Source organism: Lissotriton helveticus, chromosome 4_1 (genome assembly GCF_964261635.1).
Source record: "Lissotriton helveticus chromosome 4_1, aLisHel1.1, whole genome shotgun sequence".
Lineage (NCBI taxonomy): Eukaryota > Metazoa > Chordata > Amphibia > Caudata > Salamandridae > Lissotriton > Lissotriton helveticus.
In genome coordinates this window covers 467,419,099-467,432,738 of record NC_136063.1, presented here as the reverse complement: position 1 = coordinate 467,432,738, position 13,640 = coordinate 467,419,099, and the positions used below count along the sequence as shown (strand labels likewise).

At 43.8% G+C, this 13,640-nt stretch overlaps 1 protein-coding gene across 2 annotated transcripts in view; it reads left to right on the top strand.

The window, feature by feature from the left end:
* The window catches only part of NECAB1 (N-terminal EF-hand calcium binding protein 1), a 1,511,734-nt gene that overhangs the window by 1,134,091 nt on the left and 364,003 nt on the right, over nt 1-13,640 (top strand). For both annotated transcript variants that reach the window (XM_078687059.1, XM_078687058.1), the window contains exon 8: nt 5,076-5,152. In XM_078687059.1, the coding sequence (XP_078543185.1) occupies nt 5,076-5,152 (77 nt within the window). The remainder of the gene's footprint in view (nt 1-5,075; nt 5,153-13,640) is intronic.

Genomic DNA, 13,640 nt, shown 5'->3' with positions numbered 1-13,640 from the left:
TTTCAAGAAATAGGTAGTTCAATTATAGGTAAAATATTAATTCCAGTACCAATAATAGTATTAGTGTTTTAATGTTAAGGTTGTGTTGCATATATAGAAAAAGAAGGAATGCTAGAAAGTCAATAAAGAAAGCAATTCAGGAAAAACAAGAAAGAGAAAGAAAAAACTATGATATAGAAATTAAGGAATTTCAAGAAAGAGTCTTTGGAGAAACCAGAGAAGAAGATACTAAAGTATAAACTGTACTAATGTGAAGAACTTGAAACATGTTTAGATAAAAAAAAATCGAAATTTTGGGAGATATTTGGAGGTACAGGCTGAAAGGGAGAAAGATGGAAGATGAAAACGACAGGGAAATAGTGACAGAGGGAGGAAGCCGAGAGGAATCAGAACCAGCTGAACTAAGAAAGAGACACAAAATAGGTGATGAAAGTGAAGGACAATTGGGCAACTGTGGTATTTGCCAAATCCGACATTACTCAATATCAGCAGTGAGCTCCTTAGGAAAACTTTGGGCCACTGCACTTTAGACTTTTACAATATTAAGCACTGACAGGACCCCAGAGAAATCATCTCACACCCCACATTCCAGAGCATTGAAGCTTCCCAGGTCCATGACAGCTCATCCAGTTAAGGATATTTCTTTGTATTCTGAGATAAATAATCCTTTATGAGTCCATTATAAACTCAGGATTAAAGTCCCACGATGCAAAAAATGCTTTCGGCCTGGATGACTTGTTGAACCTGATGGAGCGAGGTAGAGAAACAAAATTTTGTATACCCCTTGCGAAGTAATTTCCTCATAACTATAACTTTTATTAATTGTGTGATGTGGAAAACGTTAATCAACATAGTATAGAGTGCACACACCATCATCATCATCATCAATCCACTTTATTCGGTTAAATTAAAACCATAAAAGTACAGCACAAACATACAAACATATAAATGCAAGAATACAAAATACAGTACCTAAAATACAATGTGATGTAATGTAATCCGGCCACAACAGGCTATGTGCAAAAGGTGCCATACAGTACTGTTCAAACGCAGTGCATTTTTAGGGGAAAAGTGACAGTGCATCCAGAGAATTAAATATACACAGCATTAAAATTTTGACCATAATTAAAAATAGTTTAAAAAGGATAAAAAGCAAGTAATCTAAAACCCCGTTAGTTGTGGAGTTTTTTCACGGCTATTCCTCAGTCTATCAGCTGCCACAAGAAAACTGGCTATATAAAAAATCTAATTCGGATCATTTAATAACTGTAAGTACAATAAGGCTGGCTTTACTTGAATAAAACCCTTTCTTTTTAGTATTGGGAATAGGAACCTCTTTCTGATCTCATTATAAAAGTCACAAAACATTATAAGGTGCATTGTATCCTGAACCGAGAAGTTATCGCAACAGCAGGGCCCTAGTTCTTTCAGACTGCACCACCCCTTAGAGCTTCCTAAAGAAAGGTAAATTAAGTTAAAACGAAAACGTGTTAAAAGCATACGGTGAAAAGGCCTAGTAACGAATTTTAAGTAGGGTTCCAGCGTGGGTGAAGTCTTTAAAAGATAATGTGCGTTTACCGTTACTTTTATCAACTCTAATTCTTCTCGTTGTACGGCCCATAAATTTAAAAGCTGTTTTTTCCACCCAGCTAAAATCTGTTCTTGTAATTTTCTCAGGGTTTTTAAAAAGGTCCTGTCGGCCTACTGTTGCCAAAGTTTCCTTTACGTAAACAAGCCACCTAATCTTATGTACATAATCCAGAATGAGACAATCCCTAATTAGTCTATGATTAAGATCTAATTCAGGATTAAGCCATAATTTAAGCCAAAAAATGACTGGAGCCAGCCTAAGTTTATCTGTTATATAGCCCATCCCCAATTCCTGATGAACAGCATAGGTAGGCATTGACTGGGGGACCGATAATACTCCCCGTAGAAATTTATTCTCCTCAATCTGTAAACCCTCCATGGGTCTATACCCCCAAATTGAGGAACCATATGTTGCGATTGCAATACATTTTGATTTATAAATGTTCCAACATTGCCTCTACAGGTTTGGCCCCCAGCCGTCTTGAAAACCCATTTACGGCCGCAATTGACCTAGCCATACCATTAACCTTAATTATATGTTGAGCAACCCATGTACCGTTGTCATAAAAAAGTACCCCCAGGTACATAAAAGAGGTTACCCTGGTAACTTCGGAGCCTTCAAAATAAAAAGGCCTGCTATTTCTTTTACTCTGGTGACCTATACTCTTCACATGTGATTTAGCTATGTTTATCCTTAAATCCAATGAGTTCATGAAATTTCCAAATCCCTCTCGCAGCTTCTGTAGGCCGACTGATGTGCGAGATATCAAAAACGCATCGTCAGCATACAGAAGCACAGGGCAACGCTCCTGACCAATTTTAGGGACATCTAAACTAGCTACATCTAAAAACTTGCCTAAATTATTAATATAAAGGGTAAAAAGTAATGGTGATAAAAAGCAACCTTGTCGGACTCCACGGCCAGAGCTAAAGTGCTTAGTGCAGTTTCCATCTTGATCGAACCGTACCTGTGCAGAATGGTTCTGATGCAGGTCAGCTGAACAATAAACAAGACTCTTTTCCATCCCTATATCTAGGAGAACCTGCCAAAGCTTTGACCTGTTTACCAGGTCAAAAGCTGACGATAAATCCATGAACGCCAGCTGGAGTATTCCCCCTTTGGCTAAGGTATATTTACCAATTAACAGGAATAAGTTAAGACACTGGTCTTGGGTCCCCCTACCGCTTCTAAAACCATATTGAAAATTCGATGCTACCTTGTTCTCGTCTAACCATCCAATCAATTTTCCTAAGACCACCCTCCCCAAAACCTTTACAGCAGAATCGATTAGGGAGATCGGCCTGTAACATCGGGCATCTCCTCTACTTCCTTTTTTAAAAAATGGAACTATAATAGATGAAGCCCAAGAAGGTGGATGGTTTCCCTTTGCTGCCGTATTGAAAATTTTAGTCAGAACTTTTGCCCAAAAAACGGGATACGTTTTGTACAAATCGGCTGGAACACCGTCTGGGCCCGTCGCCTTATTACTGGACATAGCCTTAATGGCCAGTACTACTTCCTCCTCATTAAAGCTCAAAGGCGGAGTTAAGTCTCTTGAGACATCACAGGATACAGAATCTGTAGATGGGGGAATCTTGTATATACCCTCGAAATGTGCTAACCACTGTGCTTCGGTGATGTTACATTCAGCCACGGTGTTACCACTGTCCGAAAAAAAGGGCTTATTGACAATTTCCCAAAAACTGCGACTATTTTTAAGAACGTCGACCGACATCAAAGCCTCCCAAGCTTCCTTTCTGGTATCATTCTTCCTGGCTCTTACAGCTAACTTGTAGTCCTTTTTAAGTATGGCCAATTTAGTCCTATTTTGTGGGATCTGTTTTATAGCACTCATTAGCTTACTATGTGCCTGTGAACATGTGGTATCAAACCATTTCTCGGCCATTTGTTGCCCGATTTTACCTGGGGCCATTAGATTCAAGGATATTTCCTCATAACTATAACTTTTATTAATTGCGTGATGTGGAAAACATTAATCAACATAGTATAGAGTGCACACACAAATACACGTGGGAATACTAATCTGCTTGCATGAAAAACTATAACTGACTACTTTAGTAATGTCGTCATATTGTTTACTAATGCAAAGCTTTAATTTAATCAAAAGCGGCATAAATGTGCTTTCTGTTTATGTATTTAGTGGCGAAAACATGAAGACAGGTGAGCATATTACGCCTATGTGTTGCTTATTTTGCTAGGTAACAACTAATAGGGAAACCTTAGTATGGGGGGAGGTAAACAGAAGGGCTATATTTCACTTATTAACATTTATTTGTGTTTGTTTCTATGATAGTTCCCATTCTGGCCAGTGAGGCCTAGTGAAAATATGGCTGCTTTATTAACTGTGAATAAAAGACGAACTGAGCATGTGCAGCCCAAGTCCGACGTAGCATGCGTAGTGGGGCTACGCGAAGCTATGCAAAGTAGGTAAGAAGCCCAGCCCACCTACGCACTTCGCGTAGCCCCACTACGCGCCGCCTGCCCCCCTCCCCTACATAGCTAACTTTTGTAAAATTTTAAATAAAAGTAAATAAAAAGGCACTTACCTTGTCCGCGGCGTCCCGGGGCTCCCTCTGCTCGTTCGCGCCGCCGTCGCCGCCATCTTGGATACCAATGCGCATGCGCGGCCGTCCGCGCATGCGCATTTCACCATCATGTCCACGATTGTATTAAATGAAGCAATATTTTTTTTGTAAAGTAGCTCATTTTCCTTAAAGGATAATGGGATGCTTTCCAAAAGAGAAAATTAAAACTTTGCCTTTCATTTTCCAAGAGCAGGCAGTGGTCCTCTTAGAAAATGCATTTATAGACATTCACAAAGGGGAAGGGTTTCCTCAGGGACCCCTTCCCATTTGCAAATTGGTGGTAAAATAGGTGGTAAAATGCGAATGTTTTGTGACCGCATTTCGGTCGCAAAACATTCATGCATACCGATGAGATTTGGTATTAGAAAGGGACGCCCTAAACACGCCCCTTCCTAATAGCGAATCGAAAACCCATTTTGTGATTCGGTAACAGGTTACCAAATCCCAAAATAGGGTTTGCTGCATCTTTTTAGCGTACGCATACAGCCGATTCTGCAAATCAGCCATTTGTGAAGGCAAAAAATGCTTGATGCATCTGGCCCTTAATATGGTAGCAGCAGCTTCTTTTGTTTCCTACTCTGTGTGAAACCTAAAATGCCACTTTACGCAGATGCGGGCATCCTGTGTCTTCGTACCCGGTGAAGTAATTCGATCTCATTGACTAAAAGTATAGCATTGTAATGCCTGCGGCAATGTGAGGTGCTCATCTCAGAGTACTGCGTTACCCTGTCAGCAGAGAAAATGTTTGGCGTAGTATTATGCAAAGCGTTGTATTCTTTTCTCTAAAGAAGCAACAGAAGGCTACAAGCTGTGTCTTAAATTCACTTCCCGCAGCTGTTGGTTATGCTTTATATTTTATTATTTATGTGTCCCCATAGGCTCAGTGGAGGAGGATCACCAGTGGATGACCCAGATTAACAGACTCCAGAAGTTGATTGACAAACTTGAAAAGAAGGTATTCTTTTTCTCGCCCTGTTTCCCTTCAGCAAATGTTTTCTTTTCATAATATATGTTTGTACTGGAAAGCTATAGCACTGAAGTGATACCATCTGACTGCTTCCAGACCTATTTCAATCTCTTCCCTTGCAGACCTAACCTTCTGTTGGTCAGAACAGTTTTTTGCGATAAGCGTGAAACCTTTCTTCTGTGGTTCTCCAAGTCAACAATTATATGCATATTATATAATGTGTTCTACAATGTATTTATTTGCAAAGGAAGGATGCAAAACTGAAATAAACTATTTTCTCTATAATCAATCCAGAATGAAATGTAAATGTCTCACAAAAATTAATTGATTGAGCTCTTATGGACATCCCTAATGATTTTGCAATGCTTATTTCACCATGATTTACATACTATTGGCCCGAATTCACAAACTGCCTTTTGTAGTATGTAAAGTAGTTCTACAAAACTTATACTTACTTCAAATTGCAATTTCCCAAACCTATGAGTGTAAATGTCCACGTCTCCTATCCTCTCAATGGGGAGATCCTTACACATGTAAGTCAGTCCCCAGGTTTAAGAGAGCTGGATGGGGAGGCAGAGCCTTCTCCATCACCGCTGCTAGGCTCTGGAATTCCCTCCCTGCTGATATTTCTGGACAAGTGTCTCACTCTCTATTCTGCAAGGCTCTGAAGACCTAGCTCTTTACAGATACATCAGTCTGAGCCTTACTTTTATATCTGTATGACAGTCCATCCTGCCTCTGGGCTAAGTATGTGCTTTAGTAGACTAATATTCATTGATTCATTCATTAATTAATGTAAGTTTGCTACTTAGTAGTAAATGTGGGAGGGACCAACAGGAGTGGCTGGAAAAAGGAGAATGCCTACTACTAAGGGGCCGATTCCGATTGCAGCCGGAAGGGCTCTGAATGATGGTCGGAGCCCTTCTGACCGAATCGGAATGTGCCGGCCCGGATTCCTTTCCGACCGAGCCATTCTAATGGGCTCGGTCGGAAAGGAATCCGAATCGGAGTTCCGGATGGTGTCTGACAGGCTCGGAGAGCCTGTCTGCCGTCCAGAAATCCTTCAGTACTCCCCCGGCCACCTCTTCACGACCGAGGGAGTACGATGGCAGTTTTCCACTGCCTTTTCGTTCCGGTGTTTCTGGCACGAAAAGGCAGTCCGAAACTTCTTTGGGGATCCGTAACAGGGCCCCAATGGGTGCAAGGCTGCCGAATGGCGGCCTGGGGCACCTATGGTGCCCCTAAGTTGATACCTGCACCCGGTGGCAGGCACCTTGGGGTGCCGGCCACAGGTTGTAGGGATGAAATGCACCCCTGCTTTTCACAATGCAGGCATGCATTCCGCTCGGAATGCATGCTCCCCTTGTGAAGTATATGAGAGCGATCAAACAGGGTTCGGTCGCACAGTACGTGCAGGGCCGCAACCGACGACAGCAGGCCAGTCGGTTACGGCTCCTGACCAATGTCGGACAAACCTGAGTCAGTCCGATGTCGGAATCGGACCCTAAATAGGCGGGGTTTAAGGAGGAGTTCTGAGAGGAATAGACACACACCCACAAAAGAGTAAGCCCATCACTGTTTACTAACTGCACTTTTAAAATTACTAGAGCCAAAAAGGACCCAAAACAGTAGGAAATATTCTGTAGTTCAGTTCTAGAGTAAGTCCAGCACCAACTGTGCCCAACCACTGGTACTGTAGCACCCTTCTAGAGAAAATAATGGAGGTAGGGACATATAATAAAACTCCATGGGAAATAACAATAACTAAAATTAAATTATTCAAAAATATAAATACATTTAACTTGGTGTTAGAAAATATCAGAAAAACTAATACGTTTAGCACATATAGCCACAGAATGGACCCTTAGGGTTTGCTGTACTCTCAGGCTAATAGAAAAAAAGTTCAAGCCTTTTAAATGCATAAAATCAAGACTTGAACGCCTGGGTCATGCATTCTTTGCCCCCAGAAGTTTAGAGTTACCTTGTAAGTTCTTTTGGAAGGGGGAGATTGCTGCGTACCATTCATCTTTCTCTTTCTGTGGGGTGGGGGGGGGGGGGGGCTCGTCCGCACTCCCCCTCCTATTTTGCATCATCAGGGGCCCAGGGATAGGGTTCCCTGACCCCTTCGTTGCATAGACCAGCCCAAGGGGTGGGGTCACTAGGCCCGGCCGAGCTCTGGGGGTGGGGTCTCACACATGCCCCCTTCTGGAGCATGACCTACTCATAAACATACATCAGGCCCTGGCGCACCCCAGGGGTATAAGCAGGAATAGCAGCAGGACCCCATGCACCCAGTTACCCCTTTTGAGCAGATCAGATAAAAAGAACTTCCAGATGACATAACTCTGGCCAAAGATGGATTGATTTTGGTAAGCTTGGAGTCCTTTTGCTCCAAGCAACCTAGAGCCTTTGCAGCAGGCCTGGGTTATTAAAGCCACCTGCTTTGCTGGGAGTTGGGTCACACTGGCTCCCTGTGCCAGCTTTTCTCTGTTCTTTTGTCTCTGGTGCTCCTCTCCTCCTGCTGGGGTACAGAAGTCCATAGTATCCTCAAACTGGTCCTTATGGGATGAAAGAGAACCAGCCTCACTTGTTCTGGAGAGACCACCTGTTCCTGGGGGTCAACTGTAGGCAGAGTCCTTAGTCCATTAGGGCATCAGAGGGCTTGTCCTTTGAGATCTCCATGTTGTGCCACTATCCAGTTCAAGTGTCCAACTCTTTGTTTCTCCCTTGTGCAAGAGCCTGAAGTGGGGGTGGAAAGTTCAAGATGCCAGGCACCATTGGCCAATTCACCCCCCACCCCTATCCCAATCTTCATGCACAGCATGCTGGAACCATCCAAGATGGCTCAGACAAGAGGTCTCTGTGAATATCTCATCTGGGCGTCTTAGCTCTGCCCCTAGCTGACATCACTGCCATAGACTTTCCCACCAAAATCAAAGTGGAGCCCCATTTTGTTTTGGCTCCAGAGGTCTGGGCTTCCTCTTTTGTTCTGTTGGCCTGGGTAGTCCCAACTACAGTACTGTGTGACAGCTAATTAACAGATGCAGATTTCTTTCCCCACCTCTTCCACCTCAGGGGCTGAGTGAAGCATTGTCAATTACTCCTTTAAGTTGCTGGAGAGTAGAGTAATTAACTTGGCCTAGTAGGATGACAAACGTTTTGGAATCTGATCCTGAGCTGAGTCAGAGAAATCTGCCAGTTCTGGATGACCTATAAGTTGCAAGTGTAAATTCTTGGGATTTGAATATTCAAAACTGGCATGTATGTTTCAACCCAGTTTGATACCTTACTGGACTTTGTAGGCCCAAGGGAAGCACAACAGCAATTTAGGACATATTTAACCCTGTGTGTATAACTCAGTGACACTGCAGATAAACCAGTAAACCCTACTCACTTTACCTACGAGTGCCTACTAATATTAAGAGACCTACCCCAAGTCAACTTATATCCTTTTAGAGAACCCTTTGTGCCAGGCTACCTGTGCACAATTACCAGGCTGTGTGTGATTGTTGTCTCACATGCGCAGGCTGCGCACGTGTACCAACACATGTGCACACTTGTAACCAGTCAAGTGCCCCTTACCTACATGCATCACAGCAGCCTTATTTTAAAAGGCAGCCACTGGCAGTAAACAAGTGCATTCTATTTACCATGTGGCTACCGTGGGTGAGACTCGAGTAACGAGACTCGCACACAGTAAAACATCCGAAAACAGGTGAATAGAAAGCAAAGCAACAGACGATTAAAATGGGAGGAACCTGCTTGCAACACATGACTTTGCATAACCCAAAATCTCTCAGATACCCAGCACCATTTAAGTTAAGAAGAAGTTAGCCCCCTGCGTCCAGTATTACTACAAGGATGAATTACCCATAGGGGTACTACAGCAGAGGCACAAAATATAGGCATCAGTAGACTTTTTGGCCGCAGGATAATTCTGTAGAACTGCTCACACACTAGCTTTGAAAGATAAATAGGCAGGGCTGAGCGCAGCATTTGTAATCACAGGCCAGACAGCTCAAGAGGTGAGCATGTAGACTCGGCTTGACCACACATGATTGAACAAACCAGTACAATTAGCCACCAGCAGCAGTGTCACCGGGAACAAGGAACACACATTGGATTCTGCTGATGCCCTTCTCTTTATTCGGGGAGAGGCAGGACCTGGCTGATATGACTCTTTGGGTCAATCCCTCTATTCGGGCCCATGGTGAAAGAGCAGACATTACACCACTGCGTTGGTACAATTGCACATGGACCAGTAATGCAGACCTGGTACCTGAAAACAAAGTTTACATTGAACTGCAACACCATAGAGGAGAAGTTTGCTGTGTCAGCCCTGCTAGACACCCTCTACTTGGGCTAGGGCATTCAGTGTGTTCAATTATGAGCCCACTGATCCTATCCTTCAGCACTAGAGGACTGTAATGGTGGTAAATCACATTGTTTCTCTATTGTGGATCTATCTCGAGATCAGTGACATCAGTGATATTAACATGGAAGAAAGGAGAAAAAGCTCCCATATCTGCGGCGGTACCAAATACCTTTAACTATTAACCCTTTTAAGTCAACAACAAGCACTTTTTTTAGACACTTATTACTCAAAAACTAATGAACAAATTTAAACAAAGTCAAACAAACATGCTTTCAGAGAAAAGTTTTAACTTTGTGCCAATGGTCACATTTCATTCAGCCAATTTCATTATATTGAAGAGCAACCTTTCCCAAGGGAATTAAAATTGGAATTTGCACTTTTGGGACTCCTCTATTTCTTGTCACCCAGTTGATGGATCAAGGCAAAACTTTACATAAAGGAGCCAAAGTGGATGAACTTTTTGGGAAAGATTCATGAAAATTCATCAAACGGTGGCAACGTTATTAAGAAAACAACAAATGCCTTTTCAATGAAAAGTCTGGCTTAACTAGAACTACACTGACACTGTTGGTATCAGTGTAACACACACACACATATATATTTATATATTACCTACTGGCGGTCGCCAGTAGGTATATATAGTTAGGATTTTTTCTCTATGGGTTTTCTGAAAATTCTATGTCTAATAACTTTGGCGTTTGTGGACGGAATTGGCTGAAATTTTCAGGAAAATGGCACATTTTGTTTCTGAGCAGCCCCTGAAAATTGGGGGGGTTCGTCCAGGGGGGGTCGAGAAAAAAGGGGGGTCCCAAAACGTGTTTTTAACATTGAGTTTTCCATAGGGCGGTTGGCCTCACTTTTAGCCCGAACGGCTGAATGGATTTGCACGAAACTTGGCAAAATTGTAGGGACTGGTAGCCCGATGTGCCTTTTGTAGGTCTCAATATATGTGCTACAGTGGATTTTGAGAAATTAACGTTTAAAAAAAGATATATATCTGTAACAGCGGACCGGGCAGCGCTCCAGGACGCGTACTTTTCGCGCAACGGAGCTTTGTGAAGCGAAGCTGATTGGTTCTCCGGCGTCTGTCAACATTCCAAACAGTCCGTAGCAGCCGCCATCTTGTCTCTCGGTAGGATCGAGAGACAAGAGGAGGCCAAAGCGAAGGGGCAAATGACCATAAGGGGGAATAGTAGATCCTCGCTGACCCCCTAGGTTTGATGTGGAGGTTTTAAAAGGGCCCCGCGGGGCAAAAAAAAAAAAAAATAATAATAATCGAACGGCTGAATGGATTTGCACGAAACTTGGCAAAATTGTAGGGACTGGTAGCCCGATGTGCCTTTGCTAGGTCTCAATATATGTGCTTCAGTGGATTTTGAGAAATTAACGTTCAAAAAAAGATATATATCTGTAACAGCGCACCGCTTCGCGTACTTTGCGCGTTACGGAGCTTTGCGAAGCGAAGCTGATTGGCTCTCCGGTGTCTGTAAACATTCCAAACAGTACGTAGCGGCCGCCATCTTGTCTCTCGGTAGGATCGAGAGACAAGAGGAGGCCAAAGCGAAGGGGCAAATGACCATAAGGGGGCATAGTAGATCCTCGCTGACCCCCTAGGTTTGATGTGGAGGTTTTAAAAGGGCCCCGCGGGGCAAAAAAAAAAAATAATAATAATAATGGAACGGCTGAATGGATTTGCACGAAACTTGGTAAAATATTAGGGACTGGTAGCCCGATGTGCCTTTGCTAGGTCTCAATATATGTGCTTCAGTGCATTTTGAGAAATTAACGTTCAAAAACAAGATATATATCTGTAACAGCGCTCCGCTTCGCGGAGATAAAATTATATCTGTATTACCTAGCTGTTGCTAACACCAGTTAGCGACGGCTAGTAGGAGATAGCGACCATCTTGGGCCCCACTTTGCATGTGAGTGATATTTATCACTAATGACATGCAAAGTGGGCATGCCAAGATGTTAGCGACTGGAAACAGTCGCTAACATCGCTATCTCCTATTATCAACTTTTGGAAATATTCGAGATAAGCGCGAATATCTCCAAAAAGTAACAGCTGCCCTGAGCAGTTCTTAGCCATGTTATCCAATGGGAGGTGGATAACATGGCTAAGAGCATTAGCTCGGTAATGCATGAATATCGCTGAGTTTTCAGCGATATTAATGCATTGCGGTCGTTTTTTATCGTATTTGCGATAAACCTTGATAATAGCAAGGTTTATCTGCGATAATTTCTGACGGTAAAAAAATCTTTGCAATGCATCGTTAGGGATAAATATCGCTTAACTTTGGTAATATGCCCCAACGTCTGTTAACGTTCGATTCGAAGGAAATCAGGAAGTGGTGAAAAACATTGTCTGCGCCATCTTGTCTTTTTTCAAATGCCACACTTTTGTCGTGCACGGCAGCCATTTTAGATGCCTTGACCAGACCCACTCTGTGCACGCTGTCGATCCTTAGCATGGCTCCCCACCCTCGCAAGCATCTCACCCAGGCAGTGGTCACCCCCGCTCTCTGTCTTATGCATGGGTAATAAACCTCCCCCCATCTGCGCTGCTCTTCCCTGAGAATCACACCCTGTGCCCGCCCGACACCTCCCTTTCGCCCTATTCACTACCGCACCCTCTGACACTCCTTTTCCTCTGTGTCCGATTGTCCAGGCCGGTCCTAGGCTATCAGCTAGCCCTGCAGATGTAGTTTATGGCCACAGCTGTAAAGAATCACCCCTCTTCAAAGGAGTTATAGTAGATCAAGGCCCACACTCGATGAGATCCGTCACAGCAGAAGCGTTGCTATTATCTGAAAACCATCCTGTATTGTGATTGGGGAGGGGACCGAGCGTGAAGCGGAAGATTCCAGGGATGACTCTTTGTACATCAAAGTTTTTACAATTATGTGTCACATTAAAAATATATAGCACTCCGACAAAGTAGTAAGATTATAAAACTTTAATAATTTATAAATATATACAAGAAAACAAAAATAGTAATAACATATAAACATTTTTAGGGAAAAACAACGAAGTAGCGGTCGGCTGTGCGAATAGTCCCAACGCAGCACAACGTCCAGATTTCCGGCGTGGGGCGTCGCGGGGGGTGGGTCATCAGTAGCAAACTGTTGTGCGAATAGTTCCAAGGCAGCAGAACGCGCCGAAATCTAGATGACACGAAAGTGATGTCTAGTAAGTTGCCACCCAGCAAATAACGGCGTGGGGCGTCGCGGGGGGTGGGTCATCAGTAGCAAACTGTTGTGCGAATAGTTCCAAGGCAGCAGAACGATGGCACCAAGGTGATGTCCAGTAAGTTGCCGCACTGGTTTTGGTATCCTACAATGCTGCTCCGAATAACGGCGTGGGGCGCCCCGGGGGAGGCGGCGTGAACGGGCCTCTCCAGGTGGAGTGTCATCTGTTGTAGTGGGGCGCCCCTTTACCGTTTCAGTTGCCATTCCGTCCGTTTTTGGTCCACTGTGTCAAAAGCCGCAATTCAGCTGAGTTGCGCCCACTCTTGCGGTGCAGCGATAGGCGGCTGTCACAGGACTCTCAAAATGGCGGCAGGCTCTTTCCTTTTTGGGCCTGGTCCACTGAAATGGCCCTGGGACACCTTGGAAATCGGACGCTTGTCTGCTAGGTCTTGGACCCCATTCTCGAAAGCGTCCCCTCCGCCTTGAGAATTCATCAAAAGTTTTGGGGGCCCCGACTCCTGCAGGCTTCTGGTGGGGAGCGGCTGCCATGATTGCTCGCGGAATGACCACGACGGAGCTACGAGATGGTGGTGCTCTCATGCTGACGCCAGTTTAGTCTGAAACATCCAGAAACAAGGTGGGGCTTTCATCGTTTGGGAAAAAAAAAAGTTTTCATCCAATGAAAAGTGTTGTTTTTAGGTCATATGATCAAGCCTTCCATCATTAGGAAACCAAAAGTAAAATGAACCAATGAAAAGTTTTATAAACAAGTCACATGACCTGTTATGCGGCATAGGGTATAAAATGCGGAGAAAATACGTTGGTACGTGAGGCGGCGTCAGTAGCGGACCGATGTGCGAATAGGCCGAAGGCAATACAACGCGCCAAGATCCGGATGGCACCGAGGTGG